The sequence below is a fragment of the Colobus angolensis genome, unplaced genomic scaffold (assembly GCF_000951035.1).
Source record: "Colobus angolensis palliatus isolate OR3802 unplaced genomic scaffold, Cang.pa_1.0 Scaffold33, whole genome shotgun sequence".
In the NCBI taxonomy this organism is placed as follows: Eukaryota; Metazoa; Chordata; class Mammalia; order Primates; family Cercopithecidae; genus Colobus; species Colobus angolensis.
In genome coordinates this window covers 6,741,811-6,758,069 of record NW_012116599.1, presented here as the reverse complement: position 1 = coordinate 6,758,069, position 16,259 = coordinate 6,741,811, and the positions used below count along the sequence as shown (strand labels likewise).

The window sequence follows — 16,259 nt, the reverse complement described above, 5'->3', positions numbered from 1 at the left end:
TGACCTTGTGATCTCGCCCTGACCTCCTGCGTTGTGATCTTTTGTCGCCCTTGAAGCATGTAATCTCTGTGACCCACACCCTATTCATGCACTCCCTACCCTTTGAAAATTGCTAATAAAAACTTGCTGGTTTTATGGCTCGGGGGGCGTCACGGAACCTGCCGACATGTGATGTCTCCTCTGGACACCCAGCTTTAAAATTTCTCTCTTTTGTACTCTTTCCCTTTATTTCTCAGACCAGCTGACACTTAGGGAAAATAGAAGAGGACCCACGTTGAATATCGGGGGTGGGTTTCCCCTGATAGATCATGGCCGTTTTTGTATTCTTCTTCATAACTTTTGTATTGTCTATTCTTTTTACAGTGAACATCTGTTATTCTTACAATCCAAAAAAAATTTATTTCCATTTTGTAAAAAAAGGACCAGCTTCAATTTAAAAAATGTTTATTCTTAGGCAATACAATAAAATAATATTTTAGATATAATTACAGAAATATTAGTACATTAAAATATTATAATCTGGTCAGGATATAACAATATAAAATATTCAATATATTTTAAATATATTTCATTTGGTTATAGAGTAAATATTAAATTAAGTTTAGTAGCAGTAAGTTACATTTGATACATGAAAATCTTTGTAAGTTAGCCATCAAATTCAAATGTAAGCATTATTTTAATACTTTCATAAATAAGTTACTTAATAACATTTATCTTGCTGAAAGACTTCTGAGAAATCTGTTATTTTAGCACACTGTGAAATTCCAAAGTTGAAGCCCCAATTTTAAAGAAACAGTTTACATTTTATCTGTAATATTAAATCTTCATAATTGTATAAGCTACTCATAAGCTAAGTTATCTGGAAAATAATGCACATGAGCTATAACTTAGTGCTGAACAGCTGACTGAATAACGACTGAACAGTTGTTCATATGGCTTCATTGGAATTTCAGGTCTTAGCATCACTTGTCTTCCTCAGAAGTTAAATACTGATAAGAGGGCATGAGTAGATGGAGGCCTGAGTGGAGGCCAGTGGTTTGACATTAGCACCAGTCTAGGGCTTTTACTTATGAGTAAAAATAGATGACCTTAGAGTCACCTGTGAGTTTGAACTTTAAATAGAGACATGGATGGAACAGCTGTGGCCAGCCGTACTGGGTAACTGCCTGTAGAGTTGTTGCTTGGGTATTTGTCTAGAACAATATTTCTAGAAATACTTGAAAAACTTGAAAAACAAGGTTTTCTCCGTCTTTAGAGTACATCAGAATCATGTGGTGGGCTTGGTAAAACATAGATATTTTGGGCCCTCCCCCAAGAGTTTCTGATTCTGTAGGTCTGGAGTGGTCCCTAGAATCTGCATCTGTGACAAGTTCCCAGATGATGCTGATGCTGCTCTTCCAGGGACCGCACTTTGAGAACTACTGGCCTATGGTGGGTTTGTAGTAGAGATTAGCTAGCTCTATATGCTGCTATAGTACACTTGGGATAATGGGATATTTTTAAAGCAGAAAAATTTATTCATTAAGTGAATCTAAATAAGTGAAATGCTGCACATCTTAGTTGAGATGTAAAAATGGCTTGACAGCAAACACATGAGCAGTGAAGGATGTAAACCATGTGAGCCATGGCCATAGTCTGTGCTGTCCTCTGGGTCACGTTTTTCACTTACAAAGCAATTGAGATTGAAGCAGTAGCCTGAATTTAAACATCAGCACCACCAACTCCACCTAGGTAGATCAAGAAGCATCTTCAAAGCTTTGTCTCTTGGTGTCTGGACTCTTAAGACTCATCAAATAGTGTTATCATCAAGTATAACACTAGTTTAATGTTTTGTAGATCTTGGTTTTTCTGCTATTATTCAGACCTTATCTTCTCTTGGCTTTTCTAAGAGAAACTAGAAGCCCTTGGTTTCCCTAGGCATAGACCTTATTTTTAACCTTTACTTGGGCCTGCTGAATTATCATAATGAAGTATAACAGCAGTGAAAAGGAAGAAAAAATGAGAGGGGAGGGAAGCTGCTTGTGTATGTGAGATTCTTAACAGAGCAATGAGTTACTTTTTCTGGGATATTAGATCAGAAACAAGTCTCTTTTTTTCTCTTAGCATCTCTGTAGGTTAGTATAGTGTCTGGGACATGCTTGGTGCTGAATAACATGATTGTTAAGTTGAATTAAGTAACCTTGGGAATGTATCAACACCTTGAAAAGCGGGTTTTAAGACATACAGCAGCCAAATTATACAGTTTGATACATTAAGATTTTTAAACAATGGACTCTTTCAATATGGTTTGTAAGAATATATAACATAAAAAGTGTTGCTTTTTGTTTTTTTAAACAAAGGATGAATTAGAGAAGTAACAAAGGAATAAATCTGTAAAACCTAGAGTGATGACATATTCAGAGCAATGAAAAAATAGATTCTGAGTCTGATAAACCAACAAATGGCTTAAGTTCGTTCGTGGATTATTGAACTGCTCCTTTACATAAGATATGCACCAACATTTATGGGATGAGGATAAAGTACACATTTCATAAGTAGTATTCTTGTTATTTGTGTGGGTATGCTGGTAAAAGAGAAGTTAAAGTTATACATATTTCATAGTATGTATATAACAATATCCTTTTAAAACTAATTCACTAAGAGGGGAAATTGTATATGCTTTGAATACAAGCAGATTTTAGAGCTACAGTGAAATGAATTTAATAAACAAAAAAACTTTAAAAATCAACAAAACAAAACCATATAGTATTTCCAATGGTATTATGGTTCCATCAGGGAATCCTCCTTTTGCCCTTAGCAGTGGGCATGTTTGAAACATTCCTAGAAAATCCATGAACCTCAGTTCAGTTCTGTGTTCCATCAGGCCTTATGGTCCTCAGCAGGTCTGAAAGTCCAGTTCTATACAAAATGCTCCAGGATACCATATGCCCCCTTCTCTTCCCATACCCAGGGTCTGAAGTTTCATGAAGGGGTGGTGGGGCAATCAAACACTGATTTAGCCTCCCTGAGTCTTAAAGACAGGAGGAGGACAAACGTGGGAATACAGTGGGCCAAATATTTCATAACTTGTAGAGTTCAAACTTCATACAGTCACCATAGTGACAGTGCCTTGGATGTAAGTGGAATAGATTTTTGGTGTTATTTTGTGAATAGTTGCTGCTTTGCCACAGGGAACTTTGAAATAGCACAGACTAGAGACCCAGATCACAGAACTGACTTGAAAGAACTGCTTTGTTCTGTGGGGAAACAAATTGAAACTTTGTACTGAGTCACCATGGAGCAATATTGTTTGGTTAAAGAAAAATACCTAAATAAAAGCATGCTGTCATTACTTTGTTCTTTAGGATGAAAAATAGCAGTTCTGCTGTCTTTTTTAGCTTTAGTGTCCTTTCTTCATGCACACCTGACAGCGACTTATTATTTTTTCTAATTCTCCAGCTTTCACAGTTGATGGAATAGGCTTTCTGAAACAAAAACAAACCAAAAAAAAAAAAACCTCATTGATTTATGCATAAAAGGGAATTTTTGCTGAGTTTGAGTTTTATTAATGAATATTGTCGCTATTTTGAAATTTATTACAGGGTCGGCGTGGTGGTCACACCTGTAATCCTAGCACTTTGGGAGGCTGAGGTGGGAGGATCACTTGAGGTCAGGAGTTTGAGACCAGCCTGGCTAACATGGTGAAACCCCATCTCTACTAAAAACAACAAAAATTAGACAGGTATCATGGCATACGCCTTCTGTAATCCCAGCTACTCAGGAGGCTGAGGCAGGAGAATCACTTAAACCTGGGAAATGGAGGTTCCAGTGAGCCCAGATCGTCAGATTGTGCCACTGCACTCCAGCCTGGGCAACAGAGCAAGACTGTCTCAAAAAAAAGAAAAAAAAAAGAGAGAAAGAAATTTATTATAGGACTATTTATCTTTATGGAAGAAGTATATTTCTGAAAAGGCATATATGGTGGCATTTTATAATTTTAGTCATATTTCAGCAGCATTAAAGAAACATAAGCCTTGATGAAAACTTACAGATCATCTTTTTTGTAATAAAAACTACTCCCACCCTTTAAATAATCCACATTATTCGCAAGTCTTTCAATACAGTAAATTCAGATGAGAGATCATTTAGTGTGATTGCATCAAGTAATTTACTATAAATATATATACAAATGTTAAATGTGTTTAGTAATGACAAAACACTGATTTTGTCTTTATTGGCACAGTAGTACAAAATCATGGCCACTCCTTGACCCGGGAACACAGGCAACTTTCAACAGTTCTGCAATTGAGTCATCAGATTCAGCTTGATGGTGAATAGTTACCTGAACATTCTTTCTGGGTTTAATGAAGCCAGCCAGAAACTGTAGGAATTTGAATAGTAGTTGCACGTTCCTCTTCCATGACATTCTAGAAATGGGCTGGCTCGGAATTCTTCCAGGCAGGAGCCAGGGGAGGCCAGTGCTTGCCCGGTGCCCTCAGAACCTGCACTTGTGAACTACCACAATTTAAAAAATCTCAGTAAACACTCTGTCCACTGGGGTTCAAATTTTCAATTCTCTACTTTTTTTTGAATGAATGGGCAACTGTGAGTAAAGAAGGGGGAGGAATGATCATAAGTGATGCTACAGATTAGAAATAACCACCTATGTGGCCAGGCGCAGTGACTCATGCCTGGAATCCCAGCTCTCATGCCTGTAATCCCAGCTCGCTCTTTGGGAGGCCTAGGTGGGCAGATCACTTGAGGTCAGGAGTTTAAGGCCAGCCTGGCTAACATAGTGAAACTATGTCTGTACTAAAAATACAAAAATTAGCTGGCATGGTGGCATGTGCCTGTAGTCCAAGCTACTCAGGAGGCTGAGGCAAGAGAATTGCTTGAACCCTGGAGGCAGAGATTGCAGTGAGCCAGGAGGTGGAGATTGCAGTGAGCCAAGATTGCGCCACTGCACTCCAGCCTGGGCAACAGAGGGAGATTCTGTCTCAAGAAAAAAAGAAAAAGAAAAAAGAAAGAACCACCTGTGTGCAGCTGTGACAGTCATCACAGTCACACATGGCCATTCCAGAGACTTCTTCACTAGCATTGACATCTGACAGCTTTTTCTTTAAAAGACTTTCTTTGCTTTTATCTCTGTATGAATGTGAAAGGGGCACAGATTTCAGAGCAGACAGACCTGGGTTCAGATCCTAGCTTTTCCGCTAAATAGATGTAAGACCTTGGGAAAGTACTTCATTCTTGTTTGTAAAACTGTAGATGATAGAAATTACCTATCAGAGTTTTCATAAAAATTACAGAGAATGTATATAAAGCAGTTATCTTATAAAAAATAGGCATTCCAGGCTGGGTGCAATGACTCATGCCTGTAATCCCAGCACTTTGGGAGGCTGAGTTGGGTAGATCACTGGAGGTCAGGAGTTTGAGACCAGCCTGGGCAATATGGTGAAACCCTGTCTCTACTGAAAAAACAAAACAAACAACCAAAAATACAAAAATTAGCTGGGCATGGTGGCACACACCTGTAATCTCAGCTACTCAGCAGACCAAGGCAGGAGAATCACTTGAACCTGGGAGGCAGAGGTTACAGTGAGCCAAAATCACTCCACTGTACTCCAGCCTGGGTGACAGAGTGAGACTCTGTCTCAAAAGATAAAAATAATAAAAAAAGAGGGATTCCGTTATCAATAAATGGCAGCTACTATTCACCTAAATTTCATAATAGAATTTGTAGATAATCTCCTTCTGAGAAGTCTTTTTTAAATACTCCATTATTTACCAGAAGTAAAAAAAAAAAGTGTATTTATAGATTTTCAAGGAAATGTCTATGACATGTTGCACCCACTGACATCATACAGCATCGACCCTGGGAACCACATTTTACCCAGCACAACGTAACATTCTACGGGTAGTCTTTACTATAAAACTCCTGTTCCTTTTCTCCTCACCATGATGAATGAAAATCCTTTCCAGAGAGAAATCCAGCCACGAGGACATGGAGGAATGTCAGTGGTTTGGCTGTGAACGGCTATGGCGATCGCAGGACCTTCACAAACAGTGCATCTGTAACATCAAACAAAAACACTGTGGCAGCATTGCCACTTTCTGCACTGTGATGTGCTGCCTTATATTCCATTACAAGGGAAGTGATTCACTTGGTCCCATTGTAAAACTAGGGGACTGGATTTTTACCTGCTTATATAAGGCTCAAGGGCCCTGCCAGTAATGGGAGCCATGTTCATTGGCATCAGAGCTGGTGTTGACAGCCAGTATGAATAATCATTTCGAGATGCGAAATTACATACATCATTGACATTGCAGAATAGGAATGGCATTGTGGTAAATCGCTGCAGGCAGCTGCCCAGAGTTCCTAATGAAATATCAGACTGAGTATCACTTTCAGTAAGTTAAAGTTATTTTCAGCATTGCTACTAGAGAGAAGCCAATTAAAACGTAACCTGTAGCAAAAGCTGGACAAAGACAACACAAAAGAGTTATCTGCAAAGTGTAGTATTGAAAAGTTTTCATACTGATAGAAATAAAAGATCCAATAGGCAAACAAATCTTCTTTCTCCCACCTTTAATACTTCCTGTGGCTCTTTCTTTCTTTTTTTTTTTTTTTGAGACGGAGTCTCACTCTGTCACCCAGGCTGGAGTGCAGTGGCCGGATCTTGGCTCACTGCAAGCTCCGCCTCCCGGGTTTATGCCATTCTCCTGCCTCAGCCTCCCGAGTAGCTGGGACTACAGGCGCCCGCCACCTCGCCCGGCTAGTTTTTTTGTATTTTTTTTAGTAGAGACAGAGTTTCTACTAAACCAGGATGGTCTCGAACTCCTGACCTTGTGATCCGCCCATCTCGGCCTCCCAAAGTGCTGGGATTACAGGCTTGAGCCACTGTGCCCAGCCCCCTGTGGCTCTTTCTAATCGATCTAGAACATGGGGGCTAGCATAGGTCAGCTGGGATAGTGTTTTTGCTTCAAAGTATTCCCACTTATTCATATGTACATAATAGCTAATTACCAGATAAAGGTTTAGAAAAGCTATTATTTGTGAAATTAAAAAGCAAACGGGTGGGCTGGGCATGGTGGCTCACACCTGTAATCCCAGCACTTTGGGAGGCTGAGGAGGGAGGATTGCTTGAGCTCAAGAGTTTGAGACAAACCTTGACAATATAGCCAGACCTCGTCTCTACTGAAAATCAAAAAAATTAGCTGGATATAGCAGCATGTGCCTGTAGTCCCAGCCATTCAGGAGTCTGAGGTGGGAGAATTGCTTGAGCCGGGGATGTTGAGGCTGCAGTGAGCCGTGCTGCACCACTGCACTCCAGCCTGGGTGATGAAAGTGAGACCCTGTCTAAAAAAAAAAAAGAGAAAAAGAAAAAGAAAAAACACCAAAAAGATAAACGCAGACAGGTGGTTTAGGGGGTTTTAGGGGCAAATTGTCTGCACTGAATGGGAGGAGCTAGGCTGGCATTCCTGAGCTAGGCTCCTTCCAGCATTTTACATTCCAGAATGAAAATTAGGCCAGTGTTGTTTTATTTGCTCTCTTTAAAATGTGCCAGGAGATACTCAAGGTTGTTTACACTTCAGAGGGAAGCGTCGTAGGCTATAAAGATTTACAATCTGCATGTGGAACAACACAACTGGCAAATGGGACTGGGACGTTACCGAGGTCTTGTCCGTGGGCTCGTTCATTCCCTTGTACAAAAAGAAAAGAAAACCCACTGTAGAGTGGCGCTGTCCCCTCTGGACATGAAGGGATTGCTGTGGTTTGACTGTGTCGGGTGAAGACAAAGCCTCTCGTTGTCCAGGTTGCAGGTGATCCACTGTCTCCACGTTTTCCTTTCAAACCTGGCAATCCATCTGATCCAGGTGGTCCTTCAAAAAACACATTCTAAATGTTGCAACACACACAAAATCTTAAATTTGTTTTTTCAAAGTACTAATTTAAATATATGTGTATATATATGTTGAGCCCCATATATTGGAAGAAATCCTAGAGAAGAGTGGCTTATAAAAATGGCCAAACGGTATTATTAAATGTTAAGCAGTTTATCACACAGTGCCTCTTCTTATCAATCTTTGTGTGAAAATCTGATGAGTTTTTTGAGATCAGGTCTTTATCTTTGAATTCCTCTGTGAGGCCTGGCACAGTGGCCTGCCTGCATCTGGTAGGTCTTATGTATGTTTTTTATGAATAAATGAATGAATCCTCCTACAATGTGATGGGAGAAAAATCCAATATCTACAACTTAAAGTCTATTCAAGTAGATAATAATACATTACTTATGATTTTGATAAATTCACAAATTATTGCAACATTGTCTACAATAAACAATTGCAGAAAACACTGAAAGCTCTTTTTAAAGGTTCAAACTTCAAGAAAGTTTTGATCAATTTGTAAGGAAAGTAAGGAGAGAAGGGTTTTTTTTTTTTTTTTTACTGTAATAAGGGTTAATTTATTTTATTTATATGAGTTAAAAACAAAGTAAATGGTTTCTGTACATTTTTCTCCCTGTGGAGAAAGACTTTCTATACTTTGGAGTACGGAGTTGGACAAGGCTAATCCACACTTGTCATGTTCTAGATGAGGACCAGTGAGCTGTCCCCTCTTGCATTCCTCTTGAACTTCCTTCTCCTTTCTTTCATTGAACAGCTATTATTTATGGTATTGGCATTGGCTTCCACCTCCTCACCCCCATCCATTTGTGCAGCCACTGTACCCTGACTCCCTCCCCAACCGGACTTGGGCCATGGTTCTTTAGGGTCCTAAGGAAGCACAGAGAAAACAGAGACCGTTAGACTTTGGGCCTACATCATCACAGGAATTAGTTTTGTTGTCCATAAACATCCATGCCCCTGGGAGTCAGGCATTGTCACAGTTTAGTCCTGACTCAGAAGTCAGGACTTCCCACAAAAATTTGTAAAAGCCCCAGTATTATATATTTTTTCAATTTTCTCTGAATTCTGCCCACTCTTGTCTCCTCCAGGGACCTTGAGTGGTTTTTTGAAATTAAAAATAGGCCACATCCAATTTCTCCAGTCTCATATCTTACTTGAAAAATCCAAGTTGCCATGGTTTTAATATATTGAGGAGATACATTTTTCTCTTTTCCTAACCCCTGCCCTCATTCAGAGGGGGTATAATTGACCCTAAACAAAAGGTGCCTCCTGATCTCTACACAGGAATTGGAAAGTGATTAGCTGAGCAGGGCAGGAACTGGAAGTGAGCTTTTATACAGATGTGTGATATCCAAGGCATTTCCTTATCTCCAAGAAAGGGGCCAGGGCTGTCAGTTTATGCCAGTGCAGTTTGACTCTTAGATCCCTTTGTCATTCTTGTGAGGCCTCCATAGCATTGAACTGTCTACTTGCTAATTAATTCTCAACAAAATTTGTATTGCAGTGCCCTTGCTCTTGCTGTTGCCCCATTCTTAGGGCATTAAAGCCTTGTCATTAAAATTTTTAAATTAATAGAATTATTAATAAGAGTGTTTTGTCACTTCAAAAACCACACTTTAAGGAAAGTTGAATGATTAATAGTACTTCACTGTGCACCCATGGCAATACTAAATCATATGTAATTATGCAATTAGTATTATAATATTAACATCATATTTGAATTTTTAAAAATTTAAGTCTACATTCTTTACCATTTTAATATAGTAGATCTGAGCATAATATATGCCAGTAAATTCAGAAATCACATTTAGAATTTTTCTTGCTTTAACAAAGTCAGCAATCCTAAAAAATAGAAGATTTGCACATCAAGGTAGTTTCCAGAAGAGTGCTTTGAAACGTTTGCAGAAGGTAGATGTTGATCCAGGTGTCAAACTGACACATACAGCATATGTTCAGAATAAAACACTATATGTAAGAGGCCCCTTTTCATGACATACATGAATTGTTGAATTCTATTCAAGAATGGCTTTTTTTTTGAGATAGAGTCCCGCTCTGTCACCCAGGTTGGACTGCAGTAGTGTGATCTTGGCTCACTGCAACCTCCACCTCCCAGGTTCAAGCGATTCTCCTGCCTCAGCCTCCCAAGTAACTGGGATTACAGGCACCTGCCACCATGAAGAATGGCATTTTTAAAAGATGGCTTTCTTAAAAAAGGATACTAAGTTGCTCTTCTACACATACCAAGGTAATATTTTTCTAGCTATGTACTTATGTACCACTCCTATAAATAATAATTATTAACTAATTACTCCTATAAGGTATTGAAAACAAGTATTGGCCTTTTTGAAAGAAGAACACCCTTAGGACTTATTAGTTCTATTTGTCCTCAGGCTAAACTGTGCGTTAGTTTGGAGCCCATCTGACCGGCTAAGAGGTCAGAAAAATAGTGTGTTCCAATAATTCTTGATTCTCATCTTCCAAATTAACATTTGATCCTTGGCCTTTGGTCTGATCTGAATAACATAAACTCAAAGGCCTAGATAACTCATATAGTCACCCACTCAAATAAGACCTCTTTATGTCTAAATAACATTTCTTTAGTGAGGAAACAAGCTGGGTGTTTACCTGGCTCTCCTTTAGAACCTTTGTTGCCTTTTTCTCCAGCTGGTCCGGGACTTCCTGGTTTTCCATCCTTGCCTGGCTTACCTCTTGGCCCACAGGGTCCTAGGCAAAAACCAACATTGCACTGCATTTTATCATATAGGATGAAAGATAAGATGACCAACCATCCCGTTAACCCAGGACTTTCTCAGTTTCAGGAATGAAAGTCCTGCATCCTGGGAAGGTCCTCGGTCCTGGGCAAGCTAGGATGATTAGACACCTAACTTGTTAGCCCCACTTCCCAGAAAACAAGGCTCTCGAAAATGAACTATGAGGATACTTAATGCAGTAGTTTAGAATTGTGCTGCAATTTTGATTTATGTTCTTCCAGAATTCACTACGTCCCTGAATTGATCAAACTAATAAGTAATATCTTTATCTCCCAAGTGATTCAGACACATTTAAGGCATAATCATTCCATTCAGAAGCCTATTACAATACACTCTGCTTATGTAGAGAGAGGGGTTAGTTCAATTTCCAAACACCAGTATTTTGAAAAGATTCCTAAATCATTTTTTTTTCTAATACTTTGCTGTACAAAGTGTTAGAAAAGTATAAATTCACAGAACTCAGGTATATTCAGACAATCATTTAGAAATAGAGCCCCAAGACTGACAGTTGTCAGAGGAGATAGACATACCTTTACCTTAATAAAAAATAAAAAAACAAAAATATGCTCCCCTAAAGTATATTTGTTCAAGTTATACTATGTACAACAGCTTTCAATAGATTCCAAGGTCTTTTATTTGCTGGTCAAGGGTAAAATGAGCTCAATGCTAAGACTGTGAAAACCACTATCATGTTCAACATTTTCTGTGAAGTTGTATCAGCTGTTTCCAAAGCAGTTTACAGGTATTTTGGTTCAACCACTTCCTAGTGATCCAAGTCAATGCTGCCAGTCTCACACCTAGGTTTCCAGGTGGCCCTGGTGGCCCAGGTTCTCCCTGCATCCCTGGTTCTCCAGGTGTGCCAGGTGGCCCTGGGCTTCCTGGAAGGGAGATAATCTTAAGTGTGCCAGGGTCTCCACGTATACCTGTTGACATAAACATAAGAAGAAGATGATGGCTTCACGGATGCGTTTACCTTTCTTCATTGAGATCAATAGTAAGGAAATTTATTTACCAGGTGGTCCTATTGGCCCAATTGGTCCTGGAGGTCCAATAGATCCTAGAAATCCAGGATTACCCTTTTCTCCTAAAAACAAACAAACAAACAAAAACACAATGTGATTCCACTTAGATCAATGGGTCTCCTACTTCTTCAGGTTGATGATTGACTCTAAGGACAAATACTAGAAGTGTGCCTGGAGGCTCTGTCCTGTGGGTTCTGTCACAAGGGCTACAATTTCATTTTTGTTCACATAGGTTTTGGCATATCACTGGGACCCAGTAGGTCATGCTTAATGAGTCTGTAAAGAAATATATTCCAGAAGCAGGCATTAAGAACTTGTATTTTAACACTGAAGGGGAAGGGTCCTTAAGAGTCCAATTTTTGAGTTCAGAAACCAATTTGATATTTAAGGTAAGATACAAAGTCACATTAAAACCTGTTTTACCATCTGGTGAATTATATTGCTTGGTTGTCATAGTTATCTACTTTCTCAGCTTATTACTCTAGCTTTACTCATAGCCTAGAGTTAGTTACATCAGGAGTTCTCTTGAGCACATAGAGAATATTTGCTTTGTGCCATATTGTTGTTTTAGTATTGGATTCAACTGGATATTCTGTGCCCTAAATGGAGTAGCCTGGTACTGCTAGCATGAACTAATAAAGTGGTAAGATTTCTCTTGCAAGCACAGTCTTTTACACAAATAAAAGAAGGTTACTGAGAGCCGTTCATCTGGAGAAATACTCTTATTTTAAAGAATCTTGAAATAGTATAGTGGAGCCTTCCTACTTCACTCATATCGAGGTCCTATTTGTACTAACCCCAGCTGTCTGTACTTCAACAAACACTTGTGTGCCCCAAAATATAAATTGAGGTTATTGTATTTGCATATAAAGAGCAATGCACAAAAACAGTACCTTTCACGCCTGGAAACCCCTGGGATCCAGGATCACCTCTGAGTCCTGGAAGACCTGGAGTACCTGGTGCTCCCTATATTTCAAAAAAAGGGAGTAGAACCAAAACAAATCTTTTAAAATTACTAAATTCACAGCAGTTTTTAAAAAATGCAAATAGGGTATAATATTATGTTGGATGAGAATAAGCTGAAGTTAGCAGACATCATTTTTTCAATCAAGGCTATAACTCCTTTGGCCACTTAGAACCTTTCCTTAGGACTATCATTTTAAAAGTAAAATAAAAGCTTCCCTTAAGCCCAAGAGCAAACATACCTTCTAATGTTGGTGTATGTTGTTTTAGTATTGGATTCAACCGGATATTCTGTGTCCTAAATGGAGTAGCCCAGTACTGCCAGCATGATTTTTTATTTTTTTTTATTTTTTTGAGACAGAGTCTCGTTTTGTCATCCAGACTGGAGTGCAGTGGCATGATCTTGGCTTGCTGCAACCTCTGCCTCCCACATTCAAGTAATTCTCATGCCTCAGCCTCCTGAGTAGCTGGGATTACAGGCATGCACCATCACACCTGGCTAATTTTTGTATTTTGAATAGAAACAGGGTTTCACCATGTTGGCCAAGCTGGTCTCGAACTCCTGACCTCAAATGATCTGCCCACCTCAGCTTCCCAAAGTGCTGGGATTATAGTAGTGAGCTATCATGCCTGGCCCAGAATGAAAATTATAATCATCTGTATTTATAATTGTTGCAAAGACAACAAAGCCATTGTTGAGTTAACAGCACCCAAGCATCATTCTAACTAAGCTAGCTACCATAAATTACTCTTGACCATGATGATAGGAGAAGTAATGTCCAGGGATGGGAGTGTACAGGGGTTGTCAAGAGAGAGTATTTGACAGGCATATTTGACAAGGATGCAATAATCTAAGCGGGAAGGAGGTGCTGTCTTCTTGTGAGGCTCACATGAACTGGTCTTATAGCCAGAAGATGCTCAAGCAAAGCCATAGAAGGAGGGAGGAGGGAGCAGGGCTTCTGAAAAGAGCTGTTTGTCAAAATGTATGCTAAATCTACTTTCATACTGTCCATATGAATTGATAATGCTATTACCTGAGAATAATGGGCTTTGAAGATCGTGAAAAGTGCCAAGAATAAAACTGGCCTTGAACCAGCTATCTTTGGAGCAAGAAGACCAAAGAAGGAACCATCTGATTGCTTGGATAAAGTGTTGTTAAAAAAAGAAGAGAGAGAAAACAGGCCCATCTGGTCAAGGACTTGCTGGCTTCTTATTTCTGCCTGTTCCTCTTGAGGCTAAGGTAACTATGAAAAAGAGCATGTTGCCAGGGTTATCCCTGGCAGCAGGAGGGAACTGTTAAAGGCCCCAAGCCAATTGAGACATCCATCAATAATCATCTTTCAACTGTAAGTATAGAAGCCTATGAATGACCATGAAATCACCAGAGTAGTTAAGTAAGATCATGTTTCCAAACCAAGCTTTGTACATCCCAGTGTCCTTGGAAGGTCTTTAGATGTAACTGTGGATCAAATTGGCAACTTTCAAAGAATCATGGAGAACACAAGAGACACTTACAGACTGAAGATGGGCAAATATGTCATTTTTCAAAAAAAGAAAAAAAGAAAAACTTTTAAAAGTAGATTCTGGAAATCAAATACCAAGAGAGCTTAAGAGTGATTCCTAACAATGAGCTATGGCAAAGTACCTCATTATGCATCACTGATGAGCTTAGTAGAGGACAAAATGAGTTATAACATAGATGTTCTGTACATTGACAATTTACATGGTAGAGAGAGCTGTGCCACGTGCCATGGTAGCTCTCTCTACCATGTTTTTGTGGCCAAAATGGCTGCTGCATAGAGGAACAAAGATAGATTTAAAGCTTGGTGAATGGCCACATCGAAAGGCAGTTCATTAAGGGATTAATTCCAGCTTGTAGAGAGAGAACTCTGGGCACAAAGAGCTGCTTTGTAAGTGTTTCTTGGATCAGCAAGTGATTTCCTCCCTCTTCTTAGTCTAGAAAACCAGACCTCCATTATCTGACTCCTGCTTAGCCCTCCAGACTCCTCTCAAGGTGTCCTCATTCCCACCTCAGCTCCAGTAATAGAGTTGTGTGTTTGTCACTCACACACACCCATTGTCATTTTGCTCAGAAAGCTCCCTTCCTCCACCCCACCCATACCCCTGCTTTTCTTATTTTCTTGGATAACTCCTATGCATCTGTCAAGACTCAGATCAGGCATCAGTCTCCTCGGGGAGGGATCTTTCCTGAGCGTCTTCCCTCTACAGTCTGGATTAAATACCCTTCCTCTGTGTCCCCATAGCCTCCTGCATTCTTCCTACCACACGGTGTGAAAATGGCCTGTCTCTGTGCCTATCACCCTCACTTTATTGTGGGCTGCTCTAGGGCAAAGGACTGCAGCTTTTTGTTTTTCTATCCATTGGTACAGAGTAGACACTCAGTTATGATCCCTATTCATCTATTCAACATCTGTCTCCAAGGATTTGATGTCGACAGAGGGATCAGCTTTTCTAATATGCTGCTAAGAGAAAGCTAGGGATGACGGCTGTGGTGTTGAGAGAGAGAATATGAATTGAGAGATCGCAGGCTGGGTGCATAGGCCTAAATGAATAAGACAATATCTAAGATTGATAAATGTAAAATTTCTACACTTAAGTCCCAAATAAACATCAATAACAACAAGCTTGGCAAGAAATAATGGAGAAAACTTAGTAGCAGTTCATGAGGAAAAGGCTCATGGCCTTTAGTTGATTACAAGCGCAATGTGGAGACAAGCAGGTCAGCCCAGTGGCCCAAGTGGAATTTTAGGTCTGATTCCTAAAATGACGACATTCCAGACAGTAGACTCTTCTGTCCTTTTGCCACTCACTGGGCATTGACTTCTAACTTCTGGTGGGCATTCATTCCAGAGGCTATATTTTTTAGGACAATAATGAGAAACTAGGGTGTATTCAGTACAGAGGCAAAGCTGATAAATGGTTAAACTGAATTTGAAAGAATCAAGTATTTAGCCAGGAATAAAATAATTGGAAAGAAATGGCAGTTAGCTAGAAACATTAGCAGGCATTTGGGGGGCAGAAAATAAATAGGCATTTACAGGAGAAAGCAGAAAACTTCAGAAGCACATAAGTAGAGGAAAAAGTGACAGTGTCATTTGGAAGGATTCTGAACTCCCAGCTGCTTTTTGAAGATTCCATCACTGGACTCATTCAGGGTCTAAATAAGCAAGGGTCTGGAATGCTGTAGAGGTGAGTCCCTTACAGACCAAAGTTTTGGAGGCCTCTTAGAGGCCACATCATTCCAACTCTGAAGATTTTTTGATTTTCAGAAACTTTTGGACTGTGTTCCCTTAGGCATACTGCACAGATGCATCAAAAATTGTAAATTTTTGCTGCTTCCAGGCCCATCTGATCTGGCAATTAATTTATAAGAGTATAACAGTACTCTTGTACTAACAGTAAGTCAATGTTAATGATATGGTTCGGCTGTGTCCCCACCCAAATCTCATCTTGAATTGTAGTTCCTATAATCCCCACATGTCCTGGGAAGGATCCAGTGGGAGGTACTTGAATCATGGGGGTGGTTCCCCCATGCCATTCTCATGATAGTGAGTGAGTTCTCATTAGATCTGATGGTTTTATAAGGGGCTATCCC

The 16,259-nt window shown here is 39.7% G+C and overlaps 1 protein-coding gene and 1 long non-coding RNA gene across 2 annotated transcripts in view; both read right to left on the bottom strand.

The window, feature by feature from the left end:
- Window positions 1-1,661: 1,661 nt before the first annotated feature.
- On the bottom strand, window positions 1,662-2,331 carry LOC105518806. The gene is made up of 3 exons (XR_001002883.1): window positions 2,083-2,331; window positions 1,926-2,035; window positions 1,662-1,864 (listed from the first exon to the last, which is right to left on the bottom strand). It is a non-coding gene; the product is annotated as an uncharacterized LOC105518806 (long non-coding RNA).
- A 200-nt stretch (window positions 2,332-2,531) lies between these two features.
- COL4A3 (collagen, type IV, alpha 3 (Goodpasture antigen)) overlaps window positions 2,532-16,259 on the bottom strand; it is a 151,226-nt gene continuing 137,498 nt past the window's right edge. The window contains exons 44-52 of the mRNA XM_011952038.1: window positions 12,574-12,646; window positions 11,671-11,742; window positions 11,456-11,581; window positions 10,513-10,611; window positions 7,654-7,863; window positions 6,181-6,358; window positions 5,937-6,051; window positions 4,322-4,494; window positions 2,532-3,464 (exon numbers count right to left, since the gene is read on the bottom strand). Of these exons, the coding sequence (XP_011807428.1) occupies window positions 3,380-3,464; window positions 4,322-4,494; window positions 5,937-6,051; window positions 6,181-6,358; window positions 7,654-7,863; window positions 10,513-10,611; window positions 11,456-11,581; window positions 11,671-11,742; window positions 12,574-12,646 (1,131 nt within the window). The 3' untranslated portion in view covers window positions 2,532-3,379. The remainder of the gene's footprint in view (window positions 3,465-4,321; window positions 4,495-5,936; window positions 6,052-6,180; window positions 6,359-7,653; window positions 7,864-10,512; window positions 10,612-11,455; window positions 11,582-11,670; window positions 11,743-12,573; window positions 12,647-16,259) is intronic.